The sequence below is a fragment of the Nycticebus coucang genome, chromosome 5, assembly GCF_027406575.1.
Source record: "Nycticebus coucang isolate mNycCou1 chromosome 5, mNycCou1.pri, whole genome shotgun sequence".
In the NCBI taxonomy this organism is placed as follows: Eukaryota; Metazoa; Chordata; class Mammalia; order Primates; family Lorisidae; genus Nycticebus; species Nycticebus coucang.
The window spans coordinates 10,010,447-10,033,068 of record NC_069784.1 but is presented as its reverse complement, the minus strand read 5'-3'; the positions used below and the strand labels follow the sequence as shown (position 1 = coordinate 10,033,068).

The 22,622-nt window shown below is 42.1% G+C and overlaps 1 protein-coding gene across 2 annotated transcripts in view; it reads right to left on the bottom strand.

Annotated features, from left to right (window-relative positions):
- Nucleotides 1–22,622, bottom strand: part of AK5 (adenylate kinase 5) — a 244,878-nt gene that overhangs the window by 96,211 nt on the left and 126,045 nt on the right. For both annotated transcript variants that reach the window (XM_053590959.1, XM_053590958.1), the window contains exons 7-8: nucleotides 19,812–19,902; nucleotides 13,096–13,172 (exon numbers count right to left, since the gene is read on the bottom strand). In XM_053590959.1, coding sequence (XP_053446934.1) covers nucleotides 13,096–13,172; nucleotides 19,812–19,902 — 168 coding nt within the window. The remainder of the gene's footprint in view (nucleotides 1–13,095; nucleotides 13,173–19,811; nucleotides 19,903–22,622) is intronic.

Here is a 22,622-nt window from a genome sequence, read left to right as displayed (position 1 = left end):
ATAAGTCATTGCACATTTCAAAATAGCTAGAGGAGGTTTGGAACCTTCCCAACTCAAAGAAATGGTAAGTGTTTGAGGTGGGGGGAATCCTAATTTCCCTGATTTGATTATTACACATTGCATGCATGTATCAAAACAGCACATGTTTTCATTAAACATGTACAGCTATCGTGTCACAATGAAAAATTATGGAATCCTCACTTTTCCTTTACAAACCTTTCCTTTTCTTTACCTCCCTGAATATGCACATGGATTTTTATTGCGCATGTATTCCCTTAGTAATGCCCATTCCCAAGCAGGTGTCATTACCTGTTGGAGAGTTTCTCTATCATTGAGGATGATGTACATGGTGTCGGAAGTGAGAGGGGAATGAGCTCCTCAGACAGCCCCTGGTGTGCAGCGTGGTAACCCCTGAGCCTGTCCCATTCTGCTTCTGTGAATTGTCTTTTCTGCCCTGATGACTCTCCCATCAGAATTTCTGACTTCCTCCCTTTGGTGAGTTCTTTTTTGACTTTATTCAGGATCTGATTTGGTTATGAGGCCCCCTTCATAATGGGCCTTGCAGCCCTCCTAGGATAATAAAACACTTGTCTTTTCTGGAACCCCCTTTCTGGTATAAGGACAAGGTTCTGGTTGGAGTCCTCTGGTTTCTAGAGAGTGGACATTCTCCTCTGTGAACCATGTCTTTTCTGGTGAGTTCACTCTGGGTCTGCATAAGTGGCTTGGTATTTTGATGGGTTTGCATATGCCTGGCTTAAAATCCTCATGGTTTGGATATGTGCTTTTATAAATAATTTGTACCTTTTACGCCTTCACCCACCCAGCCCTTGCCTGCTTTTGAACATCTTCTCAGAGCAAAAATAAACATTCTAAAGGGGGGAGCGTGCTAATTAAAAGCCACTGGAGTTGCTGCCATAATCTAAAACACCAGTCCAGGGCGGTGCCTGTGGCTCACAGGGGTAGGGCGCCAGCCCCATATGCCAGAGGTGGTGGGTTCAAACCCAGCCCCGGTCAAAAAAATAAAATAAATAAATAAAACACCAGTCCAAACTCCTGACGTTCCCTGACAAAATTTATAGCTTTTTTGTGTGTGTTTTTTGCTCTCGAGAGATTAGTAACAAACAGAATGGGATTCTCAAACATTAAGGCATGCCAGGTTTTTTGGGACTCCAGCTGACTACATGGCTTTCCCTTCTGCATGTTTTAAAATCAATGGTTATCTTTGGCATACTTCAAATTACCAAGCTTGTTTTTCTTGTTACCAAATTAAGAACATGTAACTATAGAGCTAAAATAAAACCCTGGTATGTAGAGGCGCCTAACTTCTTTTATCTTTCTATTTCCCCCCCTCTTCTCTGCTTACTCAGAATCAGTTGGCTTTTTCTATTAAGATAATCTATTTTTGCTAATTTCCAAAGCCACTTGGAAGTTTTTCTTGGGGCATTTCCGCAAGATTAGAGAAAGGAAGAAAGGGCTTTCCAATTACAATAGCTCCATGGCAACGAACAACCTAGACTTTTACACTGTTAAGAGTCATACCTTCTGGAAATGTAAATTTAGTTTTGCCTAGCTAACAACTGCTTGGTATGATTTAACAATCACTGTGGTTAATTAAAAGACTGACTGTCTAAACATGAAAGAACCAAATGTTTACAAAAATTAGGCTCTCAGATCCAACAGGTCAAGATCTTAAACTCAGAGCAATACTGTAACGTATCTCTGTGTGGCATAAAAATTCTGCTTTGTCTGCTACATGAGAGCCAGGAAAAGCTGGGAGAAAAAAAAAATCTGTAAATACGTTTTTCTAAAATGCTTCCCTGTCTGCATTGACAAATGAAGCAAACCAGGCAAGCCAACAAAAGATAAATTTGTTGCTGAAACTCAAGGCCACTTGGAGATTTTGTCTTTCTTATACAATTCAGCTAATTCTAGCTAAAATGTAAACATCTGAATATTTAATCCTTAAACTCATTTGTAACTGAAAAGAGAATGAAAAGAGGTTTTTTAAAAAAGGAACTGCTATGGAAATTACTTTACCCAAATATTGGTCCACAGCCTTCAGTAAGATTACCTAACAGGGACATAAAACGTCGTAGCCTTTGGGTCCAAATGTCCTTTTTTATAAAAGTGAGTTTGTATTAGTATGCTTTGCTGTTTCATGACCAAAACTTCAAAATGAAAGCTGAGGAACATACTTCTTTGTGTTTGTGTTGTCTGTATGGTTTTTATGTTGTAGGGATGCAATATTTTTTTTTTTACCAAAATATATGAAAGAGCTATAATTATTTGGCTTAAGTGAAAAAAATCAAGTATTTTATCAAAAACAGCAATTAATCCAAATGTTTTTAAGTTCGTGTGACTTGGGTAAATCTTTGGCAAATTAACTGATTTTAAAATTGTTGGTAAAGTAAAAATGGAAATGTCTTCAGAATTGTCAGCATATATTTTTGCCTGGGCTTATTGGTCAGATAGTTTCATATGAATTTCTACTAGATGTTCTAAAGTGTTTTAAGGCCATACAACTACAAACTCACCCTAGAAACAGAATGATCTTTGTTTATGTACCTCTTTGATAAGTAAGACTAATTTAATTAGTCTTTATTTAATGAAAATAGCTACGTTTGTGAGTTATTGGCAAGATATCCATAAATTTAACCTTGACGTTCTTAAGTGAGTGATAAATTCCTGATACTGACAGGGTTTTAAAATGGTTAATAAAGGAACAGCTTGAAATTATTACTAGCCTTAGTTTTCATAAGTAATCTAGTTATAATCATTAAAAGCAGATGGATATAAAGGGCACAAACATTTCTAAATGAACTCTTCATAGTTTCAAAAAGTCTTTGTAGTCACTTAAAATCTTAAAGTCACATTAAATTCAGTAATAGGTACTCATTAAATGTCTGGTTCATTTCCAAATAAGATAGAATGCTGAACATAAATATGTCTGTTTTTGGCTTCTTGAATCTTATAGAAAAGTAAATATATTTTAATTATTACATATTATTAATACACATGAAAAATTATAAGGAAACATGTTTCTAAAATAGTAAAATGATACTCATTTATAAAATACTGATAAGTGATATTAAAGATTTCTTGTGTCCTAGGTTTTCATTAGCATTTAATGCTACTAAGAGTTAAAATTCTTATTAATATATATAATCGTAGGCATACGTGTCTTGTTCCACTTCTTAAGGGCATCTTTCAACTTTTCCACATTCAGTGTGATGTTGGCTATGGCTTGGCACATGTTGGCTTCCTTATTTTGAGATATGATCCTTCTATGCCTACTTTGTTGAGGGTTTTTATCATGAAGGGATGCTGAATTTTATTAAGACCTTTTCCTGCATCTATTGAGACGATCACCCAATTTTTGTCCTTAATTTTGTGTATGTGATGACTCACATTTACTGATTTGTATATGGTGAGCCATCCTGTATCCCTCAAATAAAACCCATTTGATTGTGGTATATGATCTTTCTGATGTGTTGTTGAATTTTGTTTGTTAATATTTTGTTGAGAATTGTTACATCTGTGTTTATCAGGGATACTGGTCTGTAGCTTTTTTTTTTTGTTGTTGTTGTTCTTGTTTGTCAGGGTGGTACTGGCTTTGTGGAATGAGTTACGGAGGATTCCCTCCTGAATTTTCTGGAACAGTTTCAGGAGGATGATACCAGTTCTGTCTTGTATGTTTGATAGAATTTTTCTAGTTCCTTGAGGTGTGACATTAGGTTGTTAATTTGTGATCTTTCTATTTCTTTGATGTACACGGAATATTCTATAAGATAGGCCATATGTTAGGCCATAAAATTAGCCTTAGTGAATTTACAAAAATCAAAATCATATCAAATATTTTCTTAGGTCATATCAGAATAAAACCAGAAATCAATATGAATGGAAAGTCTTGAAAGTATATAAGTAAGTGGAAATTAAACAACATGTTTCTGAAAAAAATCTTTGGGTTAATAAAAAAATTAAGATGAAATTAAAAAAATTTTTGAAATGAATGAAAAAGTAGACACAACATATCACAATCTCTGGGGTTCATAAAAAATGTTAAGTGAGAATATTACATCATTAAATACCTACATCAACAAAAAACTCCTCTGTACTCTTGGTGTCTACAAGAGTGTCTGCCACCCATGAATACCCAAAAAACATTTGGAAGGGGAAAAAAATGAAAAGACTAATTGATGAAAACACATTTCTGGTCACTAATGTTAAATGAGCTAAAGGAACTTTAGTCAAGTTCACTAAAGTCAAATGAACTGCTTGGGAATCCTCCTGAGTTTCCTTAGATTGCTCCCCACTTAATTCCACAACACTCCAGTCCTCCACTCTCTTGAAACCTCAGAATCTCAACAGATGGCTTTGCCTCTGTTAGTTATTTGACAGGAACTCATTAACTTCCCACCATCAAACATACAAACCCACACTCCCGTCCCATCCATATTCCTTCTGTCATAACCCACATATGGTCCATCTTTTGGTCTCAGGCCAGATTCTCCACCTGGGCTTTAGAACTAAGTCCTACCACATTCATTTGGCTTTTTCACGCTCTCGCACTGGTATATCCTCCTTCTAAACATGTTTAAGTATCTTCCATTACAAACAAATAAGCAAGCAAGCAAAGACAACCTCCTCCAATAGCTCTTGGCAAGGTCATCAATTTCCTACTTGTTTCTATATATAATGGTTATTTTTCAGTCTCTCTCTTCCTTATCCTCTCACCACATTTGGCACTCCCTGTTTCCTGAACTACTGTTTCCTTTGGCTTTTGGAAAGCCACATTCTACTGACTTTCCTCCTAACTCTCTAACAGTGTCTTTCTTTTTTGCTATCTCCCATCCAAGTACTAACCAGGCCCGACCCTGCTTAGCTTCCAAGATCAGACGAGATGGGGCGCATTCAGAGTGGTATGGCCGTAGACTCTTTTTTGCTGTCTCATCTCTACTCAGCGGTAGACCCTCTTCTCCTATCAATTTTGTTGACTTTCTCTATCTCATCTCTACTCACAGTCCCAAGTCCTAGCTATCCTCAGAGGGCTCCTAAGTTTGTATTTCCAGCCCACATCTTTCCTTTGAGCACCAGACCTGTATATTGAATCATTTACTTGCATTCTCTACTTGGATGTGTTAAGGTACTTTGATCTCAGCACGTCTAAAATTACAATCATGCCCTTTCCTTCTAGAACTGGTCTTGTCTTAGCATCCTTTCTCTGTAAATGCCACCACCATCCACCCAGCTGTACAAATTAAAAACCCAGGCAGCATCTCCAACAGCCCCCATATCCATTCACATGCATTCCAACATGAAGTCCTGTGGATTTTGCCACTTGAGTTACTCTCAAATGTACCCCTTTCTCTCCATTGCAAGGCATGATCCATCGTCTCCTGTGTGGACCACGGCAGCCGCCCCCTGATTTCTACAGGACCATTTTCACCTTCCTCCAATGTGTTCTTCATGTCGTCACCAACATATTTTTTAATAACATAAATATAATTATTTCAATACACTATCCTGCTTCCTCTGCCCCCAAAGAGCTCTTCAATTTATCCCCAGTGCCTGACCAACAGCAGATGTCCTGTCTACATTGGTTGAATGAATGAAAGATGATCCTTTAGGAATAATCCCCGTTTTCCCCTGACCCCGACCTCTCTGCTTACTCATCATTCTCTGGCATGAACTCCGTCTGTCAGCGAAGGCTCTGGGGTCCCTCTACTCACTGTTTCACCCCAGCACCCAGTGCAGATCTGGCTCCCAGGGTATGTTCACAGTATTCCTAATTCTCCCTCCCACGCCTCATTAACATGGCTGTCATTCACTTCACTTACACATACAAGCATGCATAATCAAATACACTGTTGCTATTATTATTTTGAACAGTTGTATGTACAGATCAATTAAGAATAAGAAAAATAAGTTTTTATTTTAGCATTGCTTATCCATTCTCTGATATTCTGCCTTTCTTTACGTAGAGCTGAGCGTCTAAACCGTTGTTGCTTTTCCTTCTCTAAAGAACTTCTGTTAACATTTCTTGTAAGGCAGGTCTACAGGCAAAAATTCCTTCAATTTTGGTCTTGGAAAGTCTCTGTCTTCTTCATTTTTGAAGGATAATTTTGGGGGATACAGAATTCTAGGTTGGTGGCATCTTTCAGATTTTTATTAAAAAAGTTGTATTTTCTGCAGTTTTGTTTTTGTTTTGGGGGGCATTTATCTTGATTGGTATTTTCAGAGTTTCCTAGATCTGAGGCATGGGGTCTGCCTTTAATTTGGGGAAATTTTCAGTCATTATTGCTTCAAATATTGGTTCTCGTTCTCTCTTTTTCTCCTGATAGTCCCATTACGCACGTGTGACACCTTACTTTGTAACTGTCCTGTGTTGTTGGATATTCAGTTCTATTTTTTCAGTCTTCTTTTTCCTTTTCCGTTTTAAAAGCTTCTATCATGTTGTCCTTGAACTCCGAGAATCTTTCCTCAGCAGTGTCCAAGTCTGTTCGTGAACTCATCAAAGGCATTCTTCCTCCCTGCTACAGGGGTTTAACGTCTAGCATTTCTTCTTCATCCTTTCTTAGAATCTCCATCTTTCTGCCTACATTATCCGTTTGGTTATTGCATTTTGCCTACTTCTTTTTTCATCAAAGTCCTCAGCATATTCATCATAGTTTCTAACAATTCCTGGTCTGATCATCCTAACATCCCTTTCAGGTGGGGCTCTGGTTGTTCAGCCTATTAGAACCATGCTGTTTGCCTTTTGGCATGCCTTGTAATTTTTTCCTGCTAGATAGACATGAAGTGCTAGGCAGAGGGAACGGCAGTAACAGCCGTTAGTAATGCAGCCGTCCAGCTGGAGGGGAAGGGCAGCATCCTGAGCCTCATCTTTTGGTGAGCCTGTAGCCCTGGTCTGTGAACTTTACCAGTGCCTCTCAGCTTTTCCCTCTCTAGGTGAGACAGGACGGCTGGAGGGGGCTGAATTTGGCTATTTCTCTTCTCCCAGGTAGGTCGGGCTCTGGTAGTGAAAGAACCAGACCAGCACCATCTTAGGAGTTAAGTTTTGCTTCCCCCACCATTTCACTCAGTAAGTTTAACTTTCCAGGCAAGCCCCAGGCAATCCCCCAAAATTATGAGACAACTGCCCACCAATCAGGGACCCCCCCACCTGATCAATTCAGAAGCGCCCCCTTTGTTTCAAGTTGTGCATGCCCACCCGCTGTGCGGGACCATAAAACCCCCCTGCTCCAGAGTTCGGGGCAATAAATGGCCCTTTTGCTTTTGCATGGGACCCGGCTCCCTGGTGGTCTTTATGGGGGATTTCAAGATCTGGGCACAACGGTAGAATAGCTTTTTTTCTGAGGATGGGCCTTGGTAAGAACAGAATGTTATGGCATAGTTCAGGCTGATTCTTTTTCTCCTCCCCTTGCTAGAAGATTGAGGGGAATTGTTGAGATACTTAGTGAGAGGATCTGGTAAAGTTCTTGGAGGTGAAATTCATGAAAGTGTGGGGGCCCCTCTGACCAGATACCTCTGGAGTTTTCAACTCCCAGACTTGTTCACTTCGAGCCTCAGGCCATCGTTAACTGTTCAGGTTTCCTGTCCTGGTCCAGGGCCCCAGGGAGGTTTCTGCCGGTGGGTTTCTGGTCACTGTGGTTCTCTGGCAATTTTTTTTTGGTGTGTGTGCAGTGGTTTGTCTTATAACCTCATGTCTCTGGTAAATCTAATAAGGGTGGTTGATATTTCAGTTTGTTCAGCTTTTTCTTGTGAGGACACTGTAGCAACTTCTAACTCTTTATGTGCCAGTCCCGACACTGGAAGTGCTCAATTAGCCTTCACTTAGCTGAAGAAGTGGTGGCCTCTGTCACCTTAAGTCAGGTTTTGGGGGGTGGAGGGAAAGGGGACGATGTTTATGGAGAATTTATTCTGTACAAGGAACCTACCTATCTCTCTCACAGCACCACTTCTAAGTAGGGTTACCATGATTATTTTCTAGAAGAGGAAACTGAGGCTAAGCAGGTTATCAAAAATCACACATTAATGAAAAGAACTGGAATTCACTTTCTTGGCTTAAAAAATGGGTATTTATTGAGCATATGCCACATGCCATGCTCTGTAGCAGGTACTGGGGATACATCGAGGGGAACGCAACTGCAAGACAGTGTCACAGCACTGGGTCTCCTGAGCCCGGGAGAAAGTGAATGAACTTATAACAAGAGAAGGGCTTCTTGGAGGAGGAGCTCGGTCCTGCAGGTGCCTGTGAGTAGGGGTTATCTGGGATAGAGGCAGTAGGGTGGGGAAGCTTCTACGCAGAGGGAGGAGTTTATTGTGCAGAGCACAACCCCCCTGGGGGAGCTGCAGAGGGTTTGGTGTGATCACTGTCTTTTGATGATTGGCCAGGGGTGAGTTTGGAGAGGAAAAGAGTCAGCTTCTGATTTGAATGTATCCATGTATTATGCTATGAGGTTCTGATTTAATCCTTAAATCAATGAGGAACTGGATGTGTGTTCAGGGAGACCATTTTGATAGGCAGACCAGGGCAGGGGGACTGGTCAGGAGACTGTTCCTAGGGCCCCAGGACTAGAGAGAGGAGGAGCGATTTCTGCACAGAAGAATTGGCCATCTTATTGATCAAGAGATCAAGGGAGGGAGAGAAATGAAGGAGGGTAGGAAGACACTCTCGTTTCTGGCTTGGGCAGCTGGGGGTGGTTGTGGCATCATTTGCAGAAATAGGAAAAACAGAAGGAAGAACAGATTTTGTGGGGGAAGATGGCGAGCTCAGTTTTGGACATGTTGAATTTGAGCTGCACATGGGAGATCCAACCTGTGTTAGTTAGCAGTCAGATGCACGCAACAGGAGCTTACATGAAGCTCCGACATGAAGCCAAAACCATGGCTGTGACCCATCTGTAGTGAGGAGGGACGTGGCCACAGCCAGGGTGCTGGGGAGTACACACATTTCAGTAACAGACTGAGGGAGAGGACTTGAGCAAGGAAACTGAGAGTGGGCACACGGAGGCTGGCGTTGCAGCCTGTGATGAAGAGCAGGAGCTCTGTGGCCGAGGCTGACGCGGGGCTTACCAAGTCCACCTCTCCCTGGGCACACGAGGAAGCTCCATTTTCCAGCCTCTTTGCATCTAGATCGAGCTCGTGACTAGGGTTGCTACTGAATAGACGTGAGCACCTTTCTCAAGTTCTCGTCCTGCCCATCCATGATCCCTTTGGAAGTTGCATGTGGAAGGACCTCGGGAAGGACAGGACTCAGCCTTTGAATTTTTTTCGCTCCCCTGGCACAATTCTGGCCCATCTTTCCTGATCCCGGCTCTGGAATCAGATAGCTGGATTTGAACACTGGCTTTACCTCTTGTCAACTGTGTGACCTTGAATAAGCTGTTTAATGTCTTGGTGCCTCAGTTTCCATATCAGTAAAATTGGAATGATAATAATAACATCTATCTCATGTAGTTATCTGAGGATGGAATGAGGCAATGACAGTGAAGCTCTTAGGATGGGGGGGGGGAAGGTTTATGACAGGGGTCAGCAAGCTACAGCCTGAAGGTTAAATCCACCCTGTTGCCTGTTTTTATATGATTTCTCAGGTGAGAATAAGTGTTACATTTCCAAATGGTTGAAATAAATCACATGAAAATTACACAGAATTCAAATTTCAGTATCCAAGATAAATAGAGTTTTACTGGAACACAGCCAGGCTTGTTTGTTTACATATTGTTGTGGCTGCTTTTGTACAATGGCGGAATTTGAATAGTTGTAAAGGAGACCTGTGGCCCACAAAGCTGGTCTTTATAGGAGAAGTTTGGTGTCTCTTGGTTGGTTTACAGTGTCAAATGCAGCAAAGGTCAAGAAAGATAGCTAAAAAGTGTGAATAGGCATTGGTAACAGATTACCCCTGACCTTGATAACAGCTTTCTGGGGGTGGGAAAGTAGGAATTGGATTTTGGTGCCAGGAGCATCAGTTTAATTCCTGATTCTATAACTTGCTAGCTGTGTGGTCTTGGAAAGTCACTTAACTTTTGTGGGCCTCAATTTATTCAGCTGTAAATTAAGGATTCACAGAGCTACCTTCTTGAGTTACTGTAAGTTTTGGCAATAATGTGTGTAAACTATAAAGCAGAGTGCCTGCTTTAGGGTAAGTGCTCCATAAACGCAAATGCTTACTTTGCTTAATCTGCTGGTACCAAAATTGTCATTCCTGAGAAAACGGGTAATGTTTTTCACTTTTAATTTTATTTTTGACTTCTGTGGTCTGATGTCATACATCATCTATTGAGTTGTTGGTCACATCTCACTTCTTTACTTAGGCCATCCTGTTTAACACTGACTATCTGTTTAATCCTAAAATTTGTCCACTCCCCCAGCATTCCCAACCACTTACTCGAGTCTACTTCTTCTTTCCTCACACAGCTTATGACCTCTGCGAATCTAGAGAATTTACTAATTTGTTATATTTATGGTCTATCATGTTTTCCTCCCTAGGATGTAAGCTCCTTGTGGCAAGCGTCCTTGCTTGGTTTGTACAATTATATATTTTAAGTGCCTTAAAAAAAGCCTGGCATACAATAGGTGCTTAATACATATTAGTGAGGATTTCTTACTAGGTGAGGACTTCTTAAAAACTTTCTGCTGGGGACTTCAGGACCAGATGTCCTCCTTCAATGTGGGGATATGCCTTTCTAATCTCTATAACATTTTCAGTTATTTCTGTTAAAATACAGCCTGTGCTCAATCCTTTCCATTCTCTCCTTCTGGGATTCCTTTTAGAATGTATTGGCTCAATCATCCTATCCTCAATATCTCCTGAAGTCCTTCTCAGATGTGACAACTAGTTTACTCTCTGTTTTATTCTAAGGCAATTTCCTCTGCTCTATCACCAAATCTCCTTTTAGCTGTGTCTAATCTACTATTCAATTTGCTAATTTTTTATTTCAGTGACAGTATTTCTGTGCCTAGAATGTGTTTCTTCCCTTTTTCTTTCTGCTTATTTCCCCCCTTTTGTTCCTGTGCTTATTTCATGGTTTTTGATCTTTCTTTTGAATATTTAAAACATTCCTATATGTGGGTGGAAATATAGGGCAGGTAGACATTCCAGAGGATTTGGGAGGGATGCCAAATGGGCCTTCAGACTTTCCTGCCCCAGCATGCCTACAGTGGCCAGCACGGTTGGAAAGTTTGCCAGAATAGACAGAAAACTAGTAAAATTCAGCAGTTTAGCAGAAACAGGATATCAGGAGAGTAAGAACGGGATTAAATTTACTCTTGAACAGAGACAATGTGGCCTGGGGGTTGTAACCTAACCTTTCCTCTCCCATCCCCTAAAGCAACTTTTTTACCTGCTTAGTTCTGCCCTTGAGACTTGTTCTATGATTCAGTGCCTTCACCCTGATGATCCTTTTCATAATCAAAAGATTACTGGCATTATTTGTATCATGAGACTATTAACTCTTTACTTCTTTATTCTGTAAACACATGCCCTAAAATCTTTAATAAAAACCTCCTGAGAATTCGGTTCAGGGTGGCGCCTATCTGGCTCGCTACAGGTGGATGCAGGGTCCTCTCTCTGAGTCTCAGCAGACTTTTTCACAAAAACTCTGGGTGTTGCCCTCTCGGGGCCATTTCTCCCTCCACCTCCGGACCCTTGGTGGTCAGGAAAGTCCCTTCTTGGGGAATTCTCAGTCCACAGTGTTGCGGCTCCTTCACGGGCTGCAACACTTTATTCCACTTTCTTTAGGAATTTTCTAGATTTTTTTGTAGTGCCTTCTATTCATTTAACCAGCTGGCTTCTCATTATGGTTCATTTCTTGGTACTCTGTAATTTTAGATCATGAGTGGCTGTTTGGCATTCACCTCTGCTGTGGCCTTACAGGTCAGTAACTGGAAAGGCTCCAAAAATGTATCATTGAATGGCCTGTGTGGGCTAGGATGGGAGAAAATATATTGTGGGTGTTAGGGAATATGCACTAACTTCACATCCCCATTGTGAAACTACTTGTGTAATCTTGAACAAATTACTCTTTCAGTCTTAATTTTCTTGCTGTGAATTAGAGATAATAATTTCTACTTCCTAGAGATGTTGTGGAACTTAGATGTATTGTTGATATAAGGAACTCAGCATAATGTTTTGCACATAATATATGCTTAATAAATGTGAACAATTACTATAAACATGTGTAGCTATTACAGCACTTTTCAATATTGTCTCCTTTCTTTGAGCTGTAAGGAGGAAACTTATACTCCACAAAGGAGCCTTGTAATATGTAAATGCAAGGGACAGCCAGCTATGACAGGTGGACACTGGTCAAATGTGTTTGCCTTATTTGTGAGGAATATTAGTTGATGACAGGAACAAAAACACCTATAAGAACATGTCTACTTGGCTTCCCGCCATTGATGAGGAACACTGATAAAAGGGGGAAGAAAGTGTTAGACATTATCCTTTTTTAAACATAAAACCTAATTAGGGAGTTGGAGCATTTGCCAATGATTTGGGACTCATTAAATACAACAGCAGGGAGAGTTGTTCTGCTGAGAGGGAAATGGTCCAGCAAAATTTCTTCAATTTTATTCAAACAGAAAATGTATTTAACTTCTTGGCTCCATCTTCCTCAGTTATCACTCTCTTCCAAAGGTTAGAAATAGCACATCAGAGCCCTGAACCTGTAGCTGATGCCAGCAAATATTATCAGTTTATTAGCAGGAACGGATAGAGACACAAGCAAACTCTTTGGCGAGAGAACCTTGTTTCTATCTTGTGTAACTTTGGACCACAAACCTCTTCTTTGTTAATGTCTATTTTGGATCTGTGGATAAGGAGAGACCTAAGAGCCAGATTTAATGAATGAAAGCTGTAGAGCAGTGGCTCTCAACCTGTGGGTCACAACCCACAGGAACTGTATTAAAGGGCCCTGGCATTAGGAAGGTTGAGAACCCCTGCTGTAGACAACAATGATTTCTTATGAAATATGTTATCAGTTATCTGTAAAGATTTCACAAAATGAGGGTATATAGTTCTAAATTTCATGAAACGTTTACATAGGTTAAAATTAAGTACGCTTAAATAGAGAAGTATTTTTAGATTTTAATTACCTGATCTTCATAATCAGATCCTGTGTCAATGATCTCTCCAGTGTCCAACATCATTGAAGGATCAAGGTCACTTGAACCTAAGATTAGGAAAGGCAAGATTAGCTGATGGAGGTTGTCTATGTATGTTTCTAAGGCAAAAGATCTCCCAAAAGGTTTCCATAATGTCCTATGGTTACGTTAAATTCTAAACATTTCTAGACTCTTCCCACCTGCCAGGTGCAATGTTTGGGCTGGAGATAGAAGGTGCAGATACTCTGGACACGGTCTTTTACCTCTAAGAAGATAATACTGTGGAGAATAGTCTGTCTATGGCAAGGTTCAGTAGACTCCTCATTATATCAAATAGTAGAGCGAAGCTCGAGTTACCCTGAACTAATCTATGAGCTTGAACTGTGAAGATGAACTTGGGCTGTGCAGGAGGAGAGGCACTTTCAGGGCCTGCAATTGGAATGGGGTAGAAGGGACACAGAAGCTAAGAGCCGAGTGGGAGGAGAAAGAGGAGTTTCTAGAAATAGGAAGGGTGAGTCTGCTTACTCCATGAGAACCTGAGAAGTTTTTCCTCAAGCCCTTGGGTCACCTTGGTTCCTGAAGTTGAGAAAAATCAGGGTAACTTAATGTGTTAACAGCCTGTTTCCTTCAACATTATAGGTCAGGGGTCCTCAAACTGTGGCCTGCGGGCCACATGAGGCGGTGTGAATTGTATTTGTTCCCATTTTGTTTTTTACTTCAAAATAAGATATGTGTAATGTACATAGGAATTTGTTCATAGTTTTTTTTTAAACTATAGTCCGGCCCTCTGATGGTCTGAGGGACAATGAATTGGCCCCCTGTTTAAAAAGTTTGAGGACGCCTGCTATAGGTTATATTAAACTCGCTTACCCATTCGTTCCCAAGGCTGAAACTTACTCTGCTTCTGAAGCACCACTGACTCATTGTTCTCATTTAATAATTCTTTTCTGCTGGGAAATATATATCACCTAACTAACCAGAAAGATGCTTCAGTATTGCTCATAAAATGTCATGTGTCTTGTGGAAAAAAAAAAACAAAAACATCTCCTGTTTGTAACGTGGCCTCGGCGAGTAATTCTTGGTCAGACTAAGCAACGAGTAAGGTTTAATGCAGATAGTTTTTTTTTTAAATCAAGCATTTCACACACTTCTCAGATGTGGACCTCTCCTTGACATGTTGCTTTCATGTTTTCTCCGGGACGTCCTCTGGTCTTTGCTCATCTCGTCTCTTCTCTTTTCTTATCATGATCCCTGCTGCCTATCAAATTGAAAAAGTCTGATAACTAGCAGTTACCAAATTGATTAAATACTAAGTAATCTCACTTACTGTGTTGGTATCTTTAATTTTTTTTTTTAAAGGATGATAACATTTTTCAAAATGGAGATACTTGAACTATCAAACCGAATTGGAAAAGTGATTGTAGAGTAGCCACAGAGTTACGTAAAAGTATTCGGAACAAATCTAGACGAGGTCACTTGCACTGTCACATTGTTGGAGCAGCCCTGGCCAAGCCCCTTGTTGATAAGGTGGTCGCTAGAAAGGAGTTGGGAAGACTCCACGGTGCTGTTAACGGAGATTGGAGGAATGATGTGGGAAATTTTAATTTGTATGTATACATATATAACAATATGTATATATAGTTTTAATTAGTGGGACATATATAATTTTTGTACCTTTGTACTTTTGGTATTTTCCAAATAAAGAATTTTATAAGCTATACCTTAGGGCCCAAATCCTTGAGTGTCTTTTCTCATTTATACTTGATTGTCTGAAAGCCCAGTTTGAAGTTCAGTGGGCACTTGTGTTGTGAGGCAGTAGAAATGTCAGAAGTAAAATTTGTCTTTTTCCATTATAAGATCATAGACATTTTAGAAGCAGTATGGCACAGAATCCCACCCCCTCACTGCAGGAAAGAGGAAAATGAGATGCAGAGATGTTAAATAACGTGGCCAAGGTCACGCCAAAAATGCCTGAGATGAAAAGCAGAACTGGTAGCTCCAACTTCTCCTAACACCCCCCGCCGACTCCAGACTCAATCCAAATGGCTGTATAAATATTATCTGTCCCCACAGGCCTCTGCAGAGAGGGGCGAGCTGCCTGTTCTACCTTCTGAGAAAATGAGGCGCAGTGAATGGCTGGTGATGAGGCGGGTCAGGGGGTAGCTGCTGAAATGAAAGAGTCACAGGTGGAATTAAAGGATGCTTGTGACAATCAATGCTCCTTTCTACGTGGCTGTTATCGACAGCTTCCCTAAAGATAACACACATTTGATTTAGCTTTCATGACTTGCACAATATGGTTATTATCTACAACTGAGTCAAACTGCTAACAGCTATGAGGATTCAAATGACTCCCTCACCTCAGCTGCGTGCAGAGTGATTCACGTGGAGTGAGCTATACGGTCAGGACATGAAATTTTATAAACTAAAAGCAGCTGCTTTTAGTTCCTGTGTCCTACTTAGTTAATTAGAAATTGTTCTTTTGGTTGTTTTCAAAAAGTACAACATAAGAACTCCTAATCAACCCAGTTAACAGACATCACACATTAATACTTGAAACTGGAGCAAAATAATTAGAACACTATCTCTGGCAAGGGTAGAATGAAAAGGGTTTTGTTTAACAGAAAACCTCATGCTTATAAGGAGAGACTGGCTTTCCTAAAAAAAAAAAATGCTTTTAACAGACATTTTATTGTATCATTAAGAGATGGAATTTCTTGACACATTGTTGCCCCGGCAACAGTAATAATACATCATAGGAGGCAGCGGATGGAGGCTATCATTACCAGCTCAGATAATGATTAAATGGCTTTCATTTTCTTTTAGCATCGGTTGCTTGGTTTGCTGAAAATAGGACTTTTAATAATAGTCCAAGGTTTGACATACAAAATATGGAGGCAAATATAGACCTATGGATACGTCTTTACTTTCTTTCATTGGATAATTTCACATACAAGGGCAATAATCTTGATGCTCAGAAAAGACAGCAAGATTAGGGCATTTTGCAGCTTTCATTTGCCCCTCGTTTGGATTTTTAAATTTCTTTTTAGATTTAAAAATATTCTTTCTATAGATAACAGAGAAAGGTATGAGTTGAAATATGGAAGCCCCCAGGGGGTACTCAGGGCTCTTTTTAGATGCAGAAGGTCTTCAGAAATACTTTCAGGCTTTTCTCCTTAAATAGAAGTGGGAAGATGCAGCGAACTGACTTTAGAGGCGCCAGGGGTAACTGTATTGCTTTCTGGGGCAATGTTACAGACTTGTTTCCGCCTGGTGGATCTTTAACCTTAACTTCTAGGAAGGTCTAGAAGGAGGCATTTTCAGTGCCAAATAAGGAGGCCTTCTTGCAACTGCAGGCTTCCTGAGCAGTGCGGGGCGTCTGTAAAGCAAATGCTCCATCGCCGCCCCTCTAGAAGCAGTCTCTCCCTCATCCTGGCTCTCCCATTACAGTGTCAGCCACCCTGAAGGCAGGGGTGTGTTTCATCTCTGAATCTAAGAACAAAACTCAGAAATTATATGCATTTGATTTGTATGTACTGAATGACTGAAAATGACAGTCACCTTCACGTGTTGCGCTGGCATTCACTCGCTCTACAAACACCCAGCGTCTCCTCTGAGTGCGGGGCCTGCGTGGGACTGCGATCCCGCTCTAATTCCAGCAGAGCACTAGCGGCCGCAGGGTTAGAGTTCTACTGAGGAAGAGCACTGTACTTCTTTGGAAAAACAGCCTGACGATATTTGGGAATAGACGGTGAACTCTTTGAGGAATCTGAGAGTTCATAGACTATTCTGGTCAAGAAGGGTAAGGGTAAGATTTTTGGGGTAAACAGGACAGTAGTTGAGGGGGAGGAGGAAAAAAAGGGGGCGAAGAGAACAGAAATAGACTCAGGAAAAGGGGGAAAGGTGTGTTGTGTAAGATGTGGCACCCCCTCACCCCTGTGAGCCCTGAAATCCTCAGCAAAGATATGAACTCAGAGCCTTTTCAGGGTCACAGACACATGAGTCACATACAAAGCCATTTCCTCTTCACAATAATGCTATAAGGTAGGTGCTATTATTATTCCAGCTTTAACAGGAAAGGAAATGGAGGTCCAGGGAGATTGAGCAATGTAGCCAGAGGGTTCTGCTGGAAGTGTTAGTGGAGGCTTCCCCAGAGGAGGAGAGGCTGCAGATACAACTTCAAGGGTGCAGAGGGCCAGGTCAATGACAGTCTGTAAACAAATGTGTGGAAGCCAAGAAAATGCCTCTACCCTGTAACCAGAGGATACCTGGTGTGCCCGGGAGTCACAGGGACCTGCGCAAGGGCCTTATCCAGTCTGGGATGGAGTCCAAGGAAGCCTTCTCGAGGAAATCACATTTGCACTGAGGCACATAGTAGGAGCTGGCCAGGTGCAGGGTGGGGCTATGGAGTTGGGAGAGTGAAGGGATGCAAATAGCGCCAGGCATTTCTATGCACCAGAAGAGCAAGTGCAAATGGCCTGAGGCAGGGAGGTACTTGAGGCATTCAGGACCAGAGGAAGCTGATATGGGTGAGAAGGAGGTGATGTTGCAGTGACAGGGCCACTGTAAGAAAGCCAAGGATCTGGGTTTTATGCGATGTTAAGGACACTGCTGGCCTCACTGCAGAAAGTCACTGAGGTTTTTTGTTGGGGGGCAGGATGATTAGAGCAGCATTCTGTGAGATCCTCATGGCAGCCAACGGATTCATGACAGACAGGAGGGGCTGGGAATGAGGAAAGACAAAGCCTTTGATGAGTACAGTAGGAACACGGAGGAAGCTGGCATTCCCAAGGCCTCCCTGAAGAGTGATGGTCAGTACAGGGTGCGAGGGCTCTAGGAAGACAGGTCAGGTGTCAGGCGGAGAACTACAAGCCCCTCCCACTGAGGCTTCACGCCGAGATTCTGTAAGCAGAGAGTTCAGAAAGTAGAGCAGCAAAACCTCCAGGCTGACAGCTCACAGAGCAGGGCCACTGAGACGGCTGGGTTATCAGGTGAGTCTCCAACATTTACAAGCCAGGAGGTTTCACCTACAAAAGCAGGCTTCTGTTTCCTCTCCAGAGAGAGGAGGCCCCAGCAACCCTCCCCTGGAGCTGCCGCCATGGAGGAACCTCCATTTGCTTCTGGTTCACTGCAGTCTCTCCCAGGCTCACTGCACTCACGGGGGGCTGCTAGAGAGAAAGCAGGGGGTGGCTGGAGCAGAGGCCTGATGTCAGGGGTGTCGGAAGAAACAGAGAGCTGGCAGAAACTGGGGCTGGAAGTACAAGACTCCTCTCTTCAGAAGCTCGGAGGGACAGAGAGGACGGTAGACACTTGGAAACCAGGGCTCTGCGCCGGGTATGGTATACTCTACCAGGGGTGCGGAGAGAATGAGGGCACAGTACCTGCCTGCAGGTGACCTGCCAGCACCCAAGTCCCCACAGTTGCCTCACTGCAGGACAAGGCTCTCAGGTAGACAAAGGCCACCAACAAGCCACAGAGTGCCAGGAGTTCTAAAGAAGGGGCAGCTTAAATCACCCTTCCCCTCCCCCGAGTTAGCAAACTGCGGACATCTAGCAGTCAGGTATTTGCTGGTAGAAATTATTTTAAAGCACGCTCTAATTAAAAGCTGAACTTGAAAATCACGGGAGTCACAGCATTCTTCAGAGTAGCGACCGTCTCTTATGTGGTCTTATGTGCTCTTATGTGGTCTCGGTATTCCGTCTCTCCTGCAATAGGCTTTTGTAACTCTCACTGGAAACATTAGGTAGGTGAGTTCACATCAGTTATCGGTGCTCCGTGGGTCTTTCCAGGAAGACTATGCCACCCCCGCCCCCAGCCCTTCTTGTAATTCTGCCTTTGTTTGAAGCTATTCTTACTGGCTTCGAATAGTGCTTTAAAATTTTGAGTGTTAGCGTTTTTCTTTTGTTTTTTTCTCTCTGAGGTCTTTTTTTTTTTTTATTTTTTTTTTATTTTGGCCAGGGCTAGGTTTGAACCTGCCACCTCTGGCATATGGGACCGGCGCCCTACTCCTTGAGCCACAGGCGCCGCCCTACTCTCTGAGGTCTTAAACTCAGAAGAAAGGTCAGGACTGAGGCCAAGACTGGAGAGTCAGCCACGCGGAACTGACAGGTGAGACGTCAGGACAATGCCTTGACCCAGAGTCAGAAAGTGAAGAGAGAAGGGGAGGAGGGGCAGACGGAGCTGGGAGTCTTGGCTCTCTCAGGGTCTGAGTTCTCTGCACCAGTGTCCAAAGGCAGAGTTCCAGGTAACAGCACTCAGGAAGTGAAGGGCCAGGGTCAAAACCTGAGCTGTGGGTTGGGATGGGGACGGCTATCAGATTGGAGGGGGTGGTGTTCCAGTCAGCAGGAGAGAGACCTGAGTTAGGGAGCTCTGCAGGAACCGTAACCTCCAACTGTTACATGAAGTGCAGGTCAGGTTAGATTTTCTCTACTGTGTTAACAGGGGTCTTGTGTTGCCTTGTGACTCCCTGTTAATTCACATGAGCAGTGACAGGAAGAAAAGCAGCGACTCTAAGGAAGGGTACGGATTTATAGCCCTTCCATTTTGTTCTGTTCCTTTATTTTTAAACCAGAAGGTCTGAGACTCTGAGGACAGTGTCATCCTTAAACCCTTACAGCCGTCTGCTACGCTTCATTCATTAACACAAAGCCCCAGACGCTCTGCAGGTGACCAGGGTGTTCCCTTGCCCACAGGACACAGAGACTTACCTGCCGCAGCCTCTTTGTTTGGAAACAACTTGCTGTCAACTGCCACACTGATGTCATAGAACACCTCGTCCTCATCTCGGTCGGCATCGAACTGGGGGAGATAAGGACAGACAGGTTTGGAACCTGAGAGGAATTTGAACTGTCATGGGCATGCTCCACACACAGGTGTGCACCGCTAAGGAAGCAGTACAACGGGAACGAAAGCACTTGGGTCTTTACCCACTCAGAGGGTTTTAGCCCAAACCTCATATCAGAGTGTCAGGCAACTATGTTTAAGAAAAATGTATAGCATTTTCTTTTCTTTTTTGAGCCAGAGCCTCAAGTTGTCACCCTGGGTAGAGTGCCGTGGCTTCACAGCTCACAGCAACCTCCAACTCTTGGGCTCAGCCATTTTCCTGCCTCCGCCTCCCAAGTAGCTGGGACTACAGGTGCCCGCCACAACACCTGGCTAATTTTTGGTTGCAGCTGTCATTGTTGTTTGGTGGACCTGGGTTGGGTTCGAACCCGGCAGCTCAGGTATATGTGGCTGGTGCCTGAGCCACTTGAGCCACAGGCGCTGAGCCAGCATTTTCTTAATTTAAGGAGCAAGTTGTAGAAAACATACAACTGAAGTTTACCTTGTGACTTTCTTAGTTTTTCTAATTTTAAAAAGCATGAAAATACATATATAATTTTACACAAGAGAAGGAAAGATTTTCCAATTTATTGCTAAAAAAAAAAAGAGAAAGAACCCCCAAATCAAATTTTAGACACGATTCTTGATACTATAGGTACTATATTGTACCTATAGTATAAGGACTCTATAAGTTTTGATGTAATAAAAGTTACAGATTTATATGTTTATTTTGCCATTCTTCAAAATTTATAAAATTTTCAACATTTAAAAATAACACATGGTTATATTTATGCATTGTTTTACTTCTATACTGTTCAGCAGTTTAACACATTTTCGTCTCTTAAGCCTATAAAAATAGCTTTACCAAGTTATAGCTCATATACAGAGAAGCATACAAATTATATGTCTTGACACCTGTGAAGCCATCATAAAAATAAAAAGAATTGATAATAATCCATCACCCCCAAAGTCTCCTCATCCACTTTTCCTTCCCTTTTCCCCAGGTAATTGCTGAAGTGCTTTTGTAGCTTACCTTTTGTGTTTTTAGAATTTTACGTAAAGTGAATAGTACGGCATGCAGTCTTTTCTGAGTTCTTTTACTCAGCACAATTGTCTTGAGATTGGTCTAAGTTCATAGATGAATAGTCCCTTCCTTTTTGCTAGTCAGTGTTATTCTGTTACCCCCTCCCTGAATGTCCTCCGTCTCAGTCACCGTAGTTCTCATCTCTCCATGTTCGATTTGAGCTTTTCTCCTCTACATCTTTCACATCTCTATGTAAGTTTTAGAGCCTCTGAAATGCAATTGTAATAACCGTTTTAATGTCCTGCCCTACTAATTCTCACATTTGTGTTACTTCTAAGTTGGTTGTGATTGATTTTCCCCTCATTATGGGGTTATGTTTACCTATTTTTCACACGCCTGATCATTTTTTATTAGAGGCTAGGCATTGGCAATTTGACTTTCTTGAGTGTTGGGTATTTTTGTTTTTCTATAAATATTCTTGAGCTTTGCTCTGGAATGGAGTTTAGTTATTTGGAAACAGTTTGATCTTTCAGGTCTTCTTTTATTAGGACCTGATGGGTTGGACCAGAGCAGTGTTTGGGTTAGGGTTAATTTTTCCCCACTGTTGAGGCAAGACTCCCCCCCTGGCTTGTGAATTCTCAGAGCTTTCCCTCTGGCTGCAGGACACAGGCACTATTCTGAGCCCCGTGTGAGCTTCAGGTACTGTCCCCTCTCCTCATTTTGGGTAGTTCTTTTCTCAGCTTGAGATCCTTGCATGCTGCATTGAGGACTCCACTGAATGCTGAGGGGGCAGATTCTGTGTATCCCGAGTTCTCTGGGGATCTCTTTCCTCTGACACCACCTTGGTTTCGGGCACTTGGCTCCATCTCCTCAGCTCGTGGTGTCCCTCAGCTTCCACCGGGACACAAAGGGATTCCCTTTTCTCCCTTTGTCAAGACCCGCATGTATAATGTTTCAAAGTTCTTTCTCTGTGTCACTCTAACCTGCAGGAAAGGGGAGCAGAGAGTCTTATTTCTTACTTCACAAGTGAGTAAATATCTACCCAGAGATACTATGACTTTCTCAAGTCGCACATCTAATAAGCAGAAGAGATAGAACTTGAACTTGGGGTGACCAACATGATTAACACTTTCCATCCTACCAGGTGGCAGACGATCATTTCAGTAAGACAAATACACTCATTCCGCTCTGATAACTGTTAACACAGCCCTTTTGTCTAAAAGCAAAGAGAGGAAAACAGGTGGTGGTTAGGGCGGATACAAAGTGCCCACAAAGGTACAATTAGTGCCGTCTCGTGCACTGCTCCCCACACCCATATATTGTGGCTATTGTTTCCTTTCAAGGTATCTGTTAGTGATCATCCGTGTGGGGTAACATGCACGTATCTACTAAGCGAGGTTTTGTTTTTATTTTTTTCTTGGGCTTTTGAGGGATGGGTGAAAGCACTGTCATTTTTATAAATTAAAGGATATAAGTTTATATTAGTCAGGATTCCCTAGAAAAAGGAGACTGAAGCAAAGCTTACAAGTTTTTAATTGGAATGCGTGTGTGTGGGGGGGATGGGGGGGAGTAACTGTGATGGAGAAGGAGGGTGAGGTGAAGGAGGAGGGAAGATTGCTGAGCTGGGCCCAGCTGCACGAGACATGGCTGGTGTCTGGTCTCCAGAAAGGCT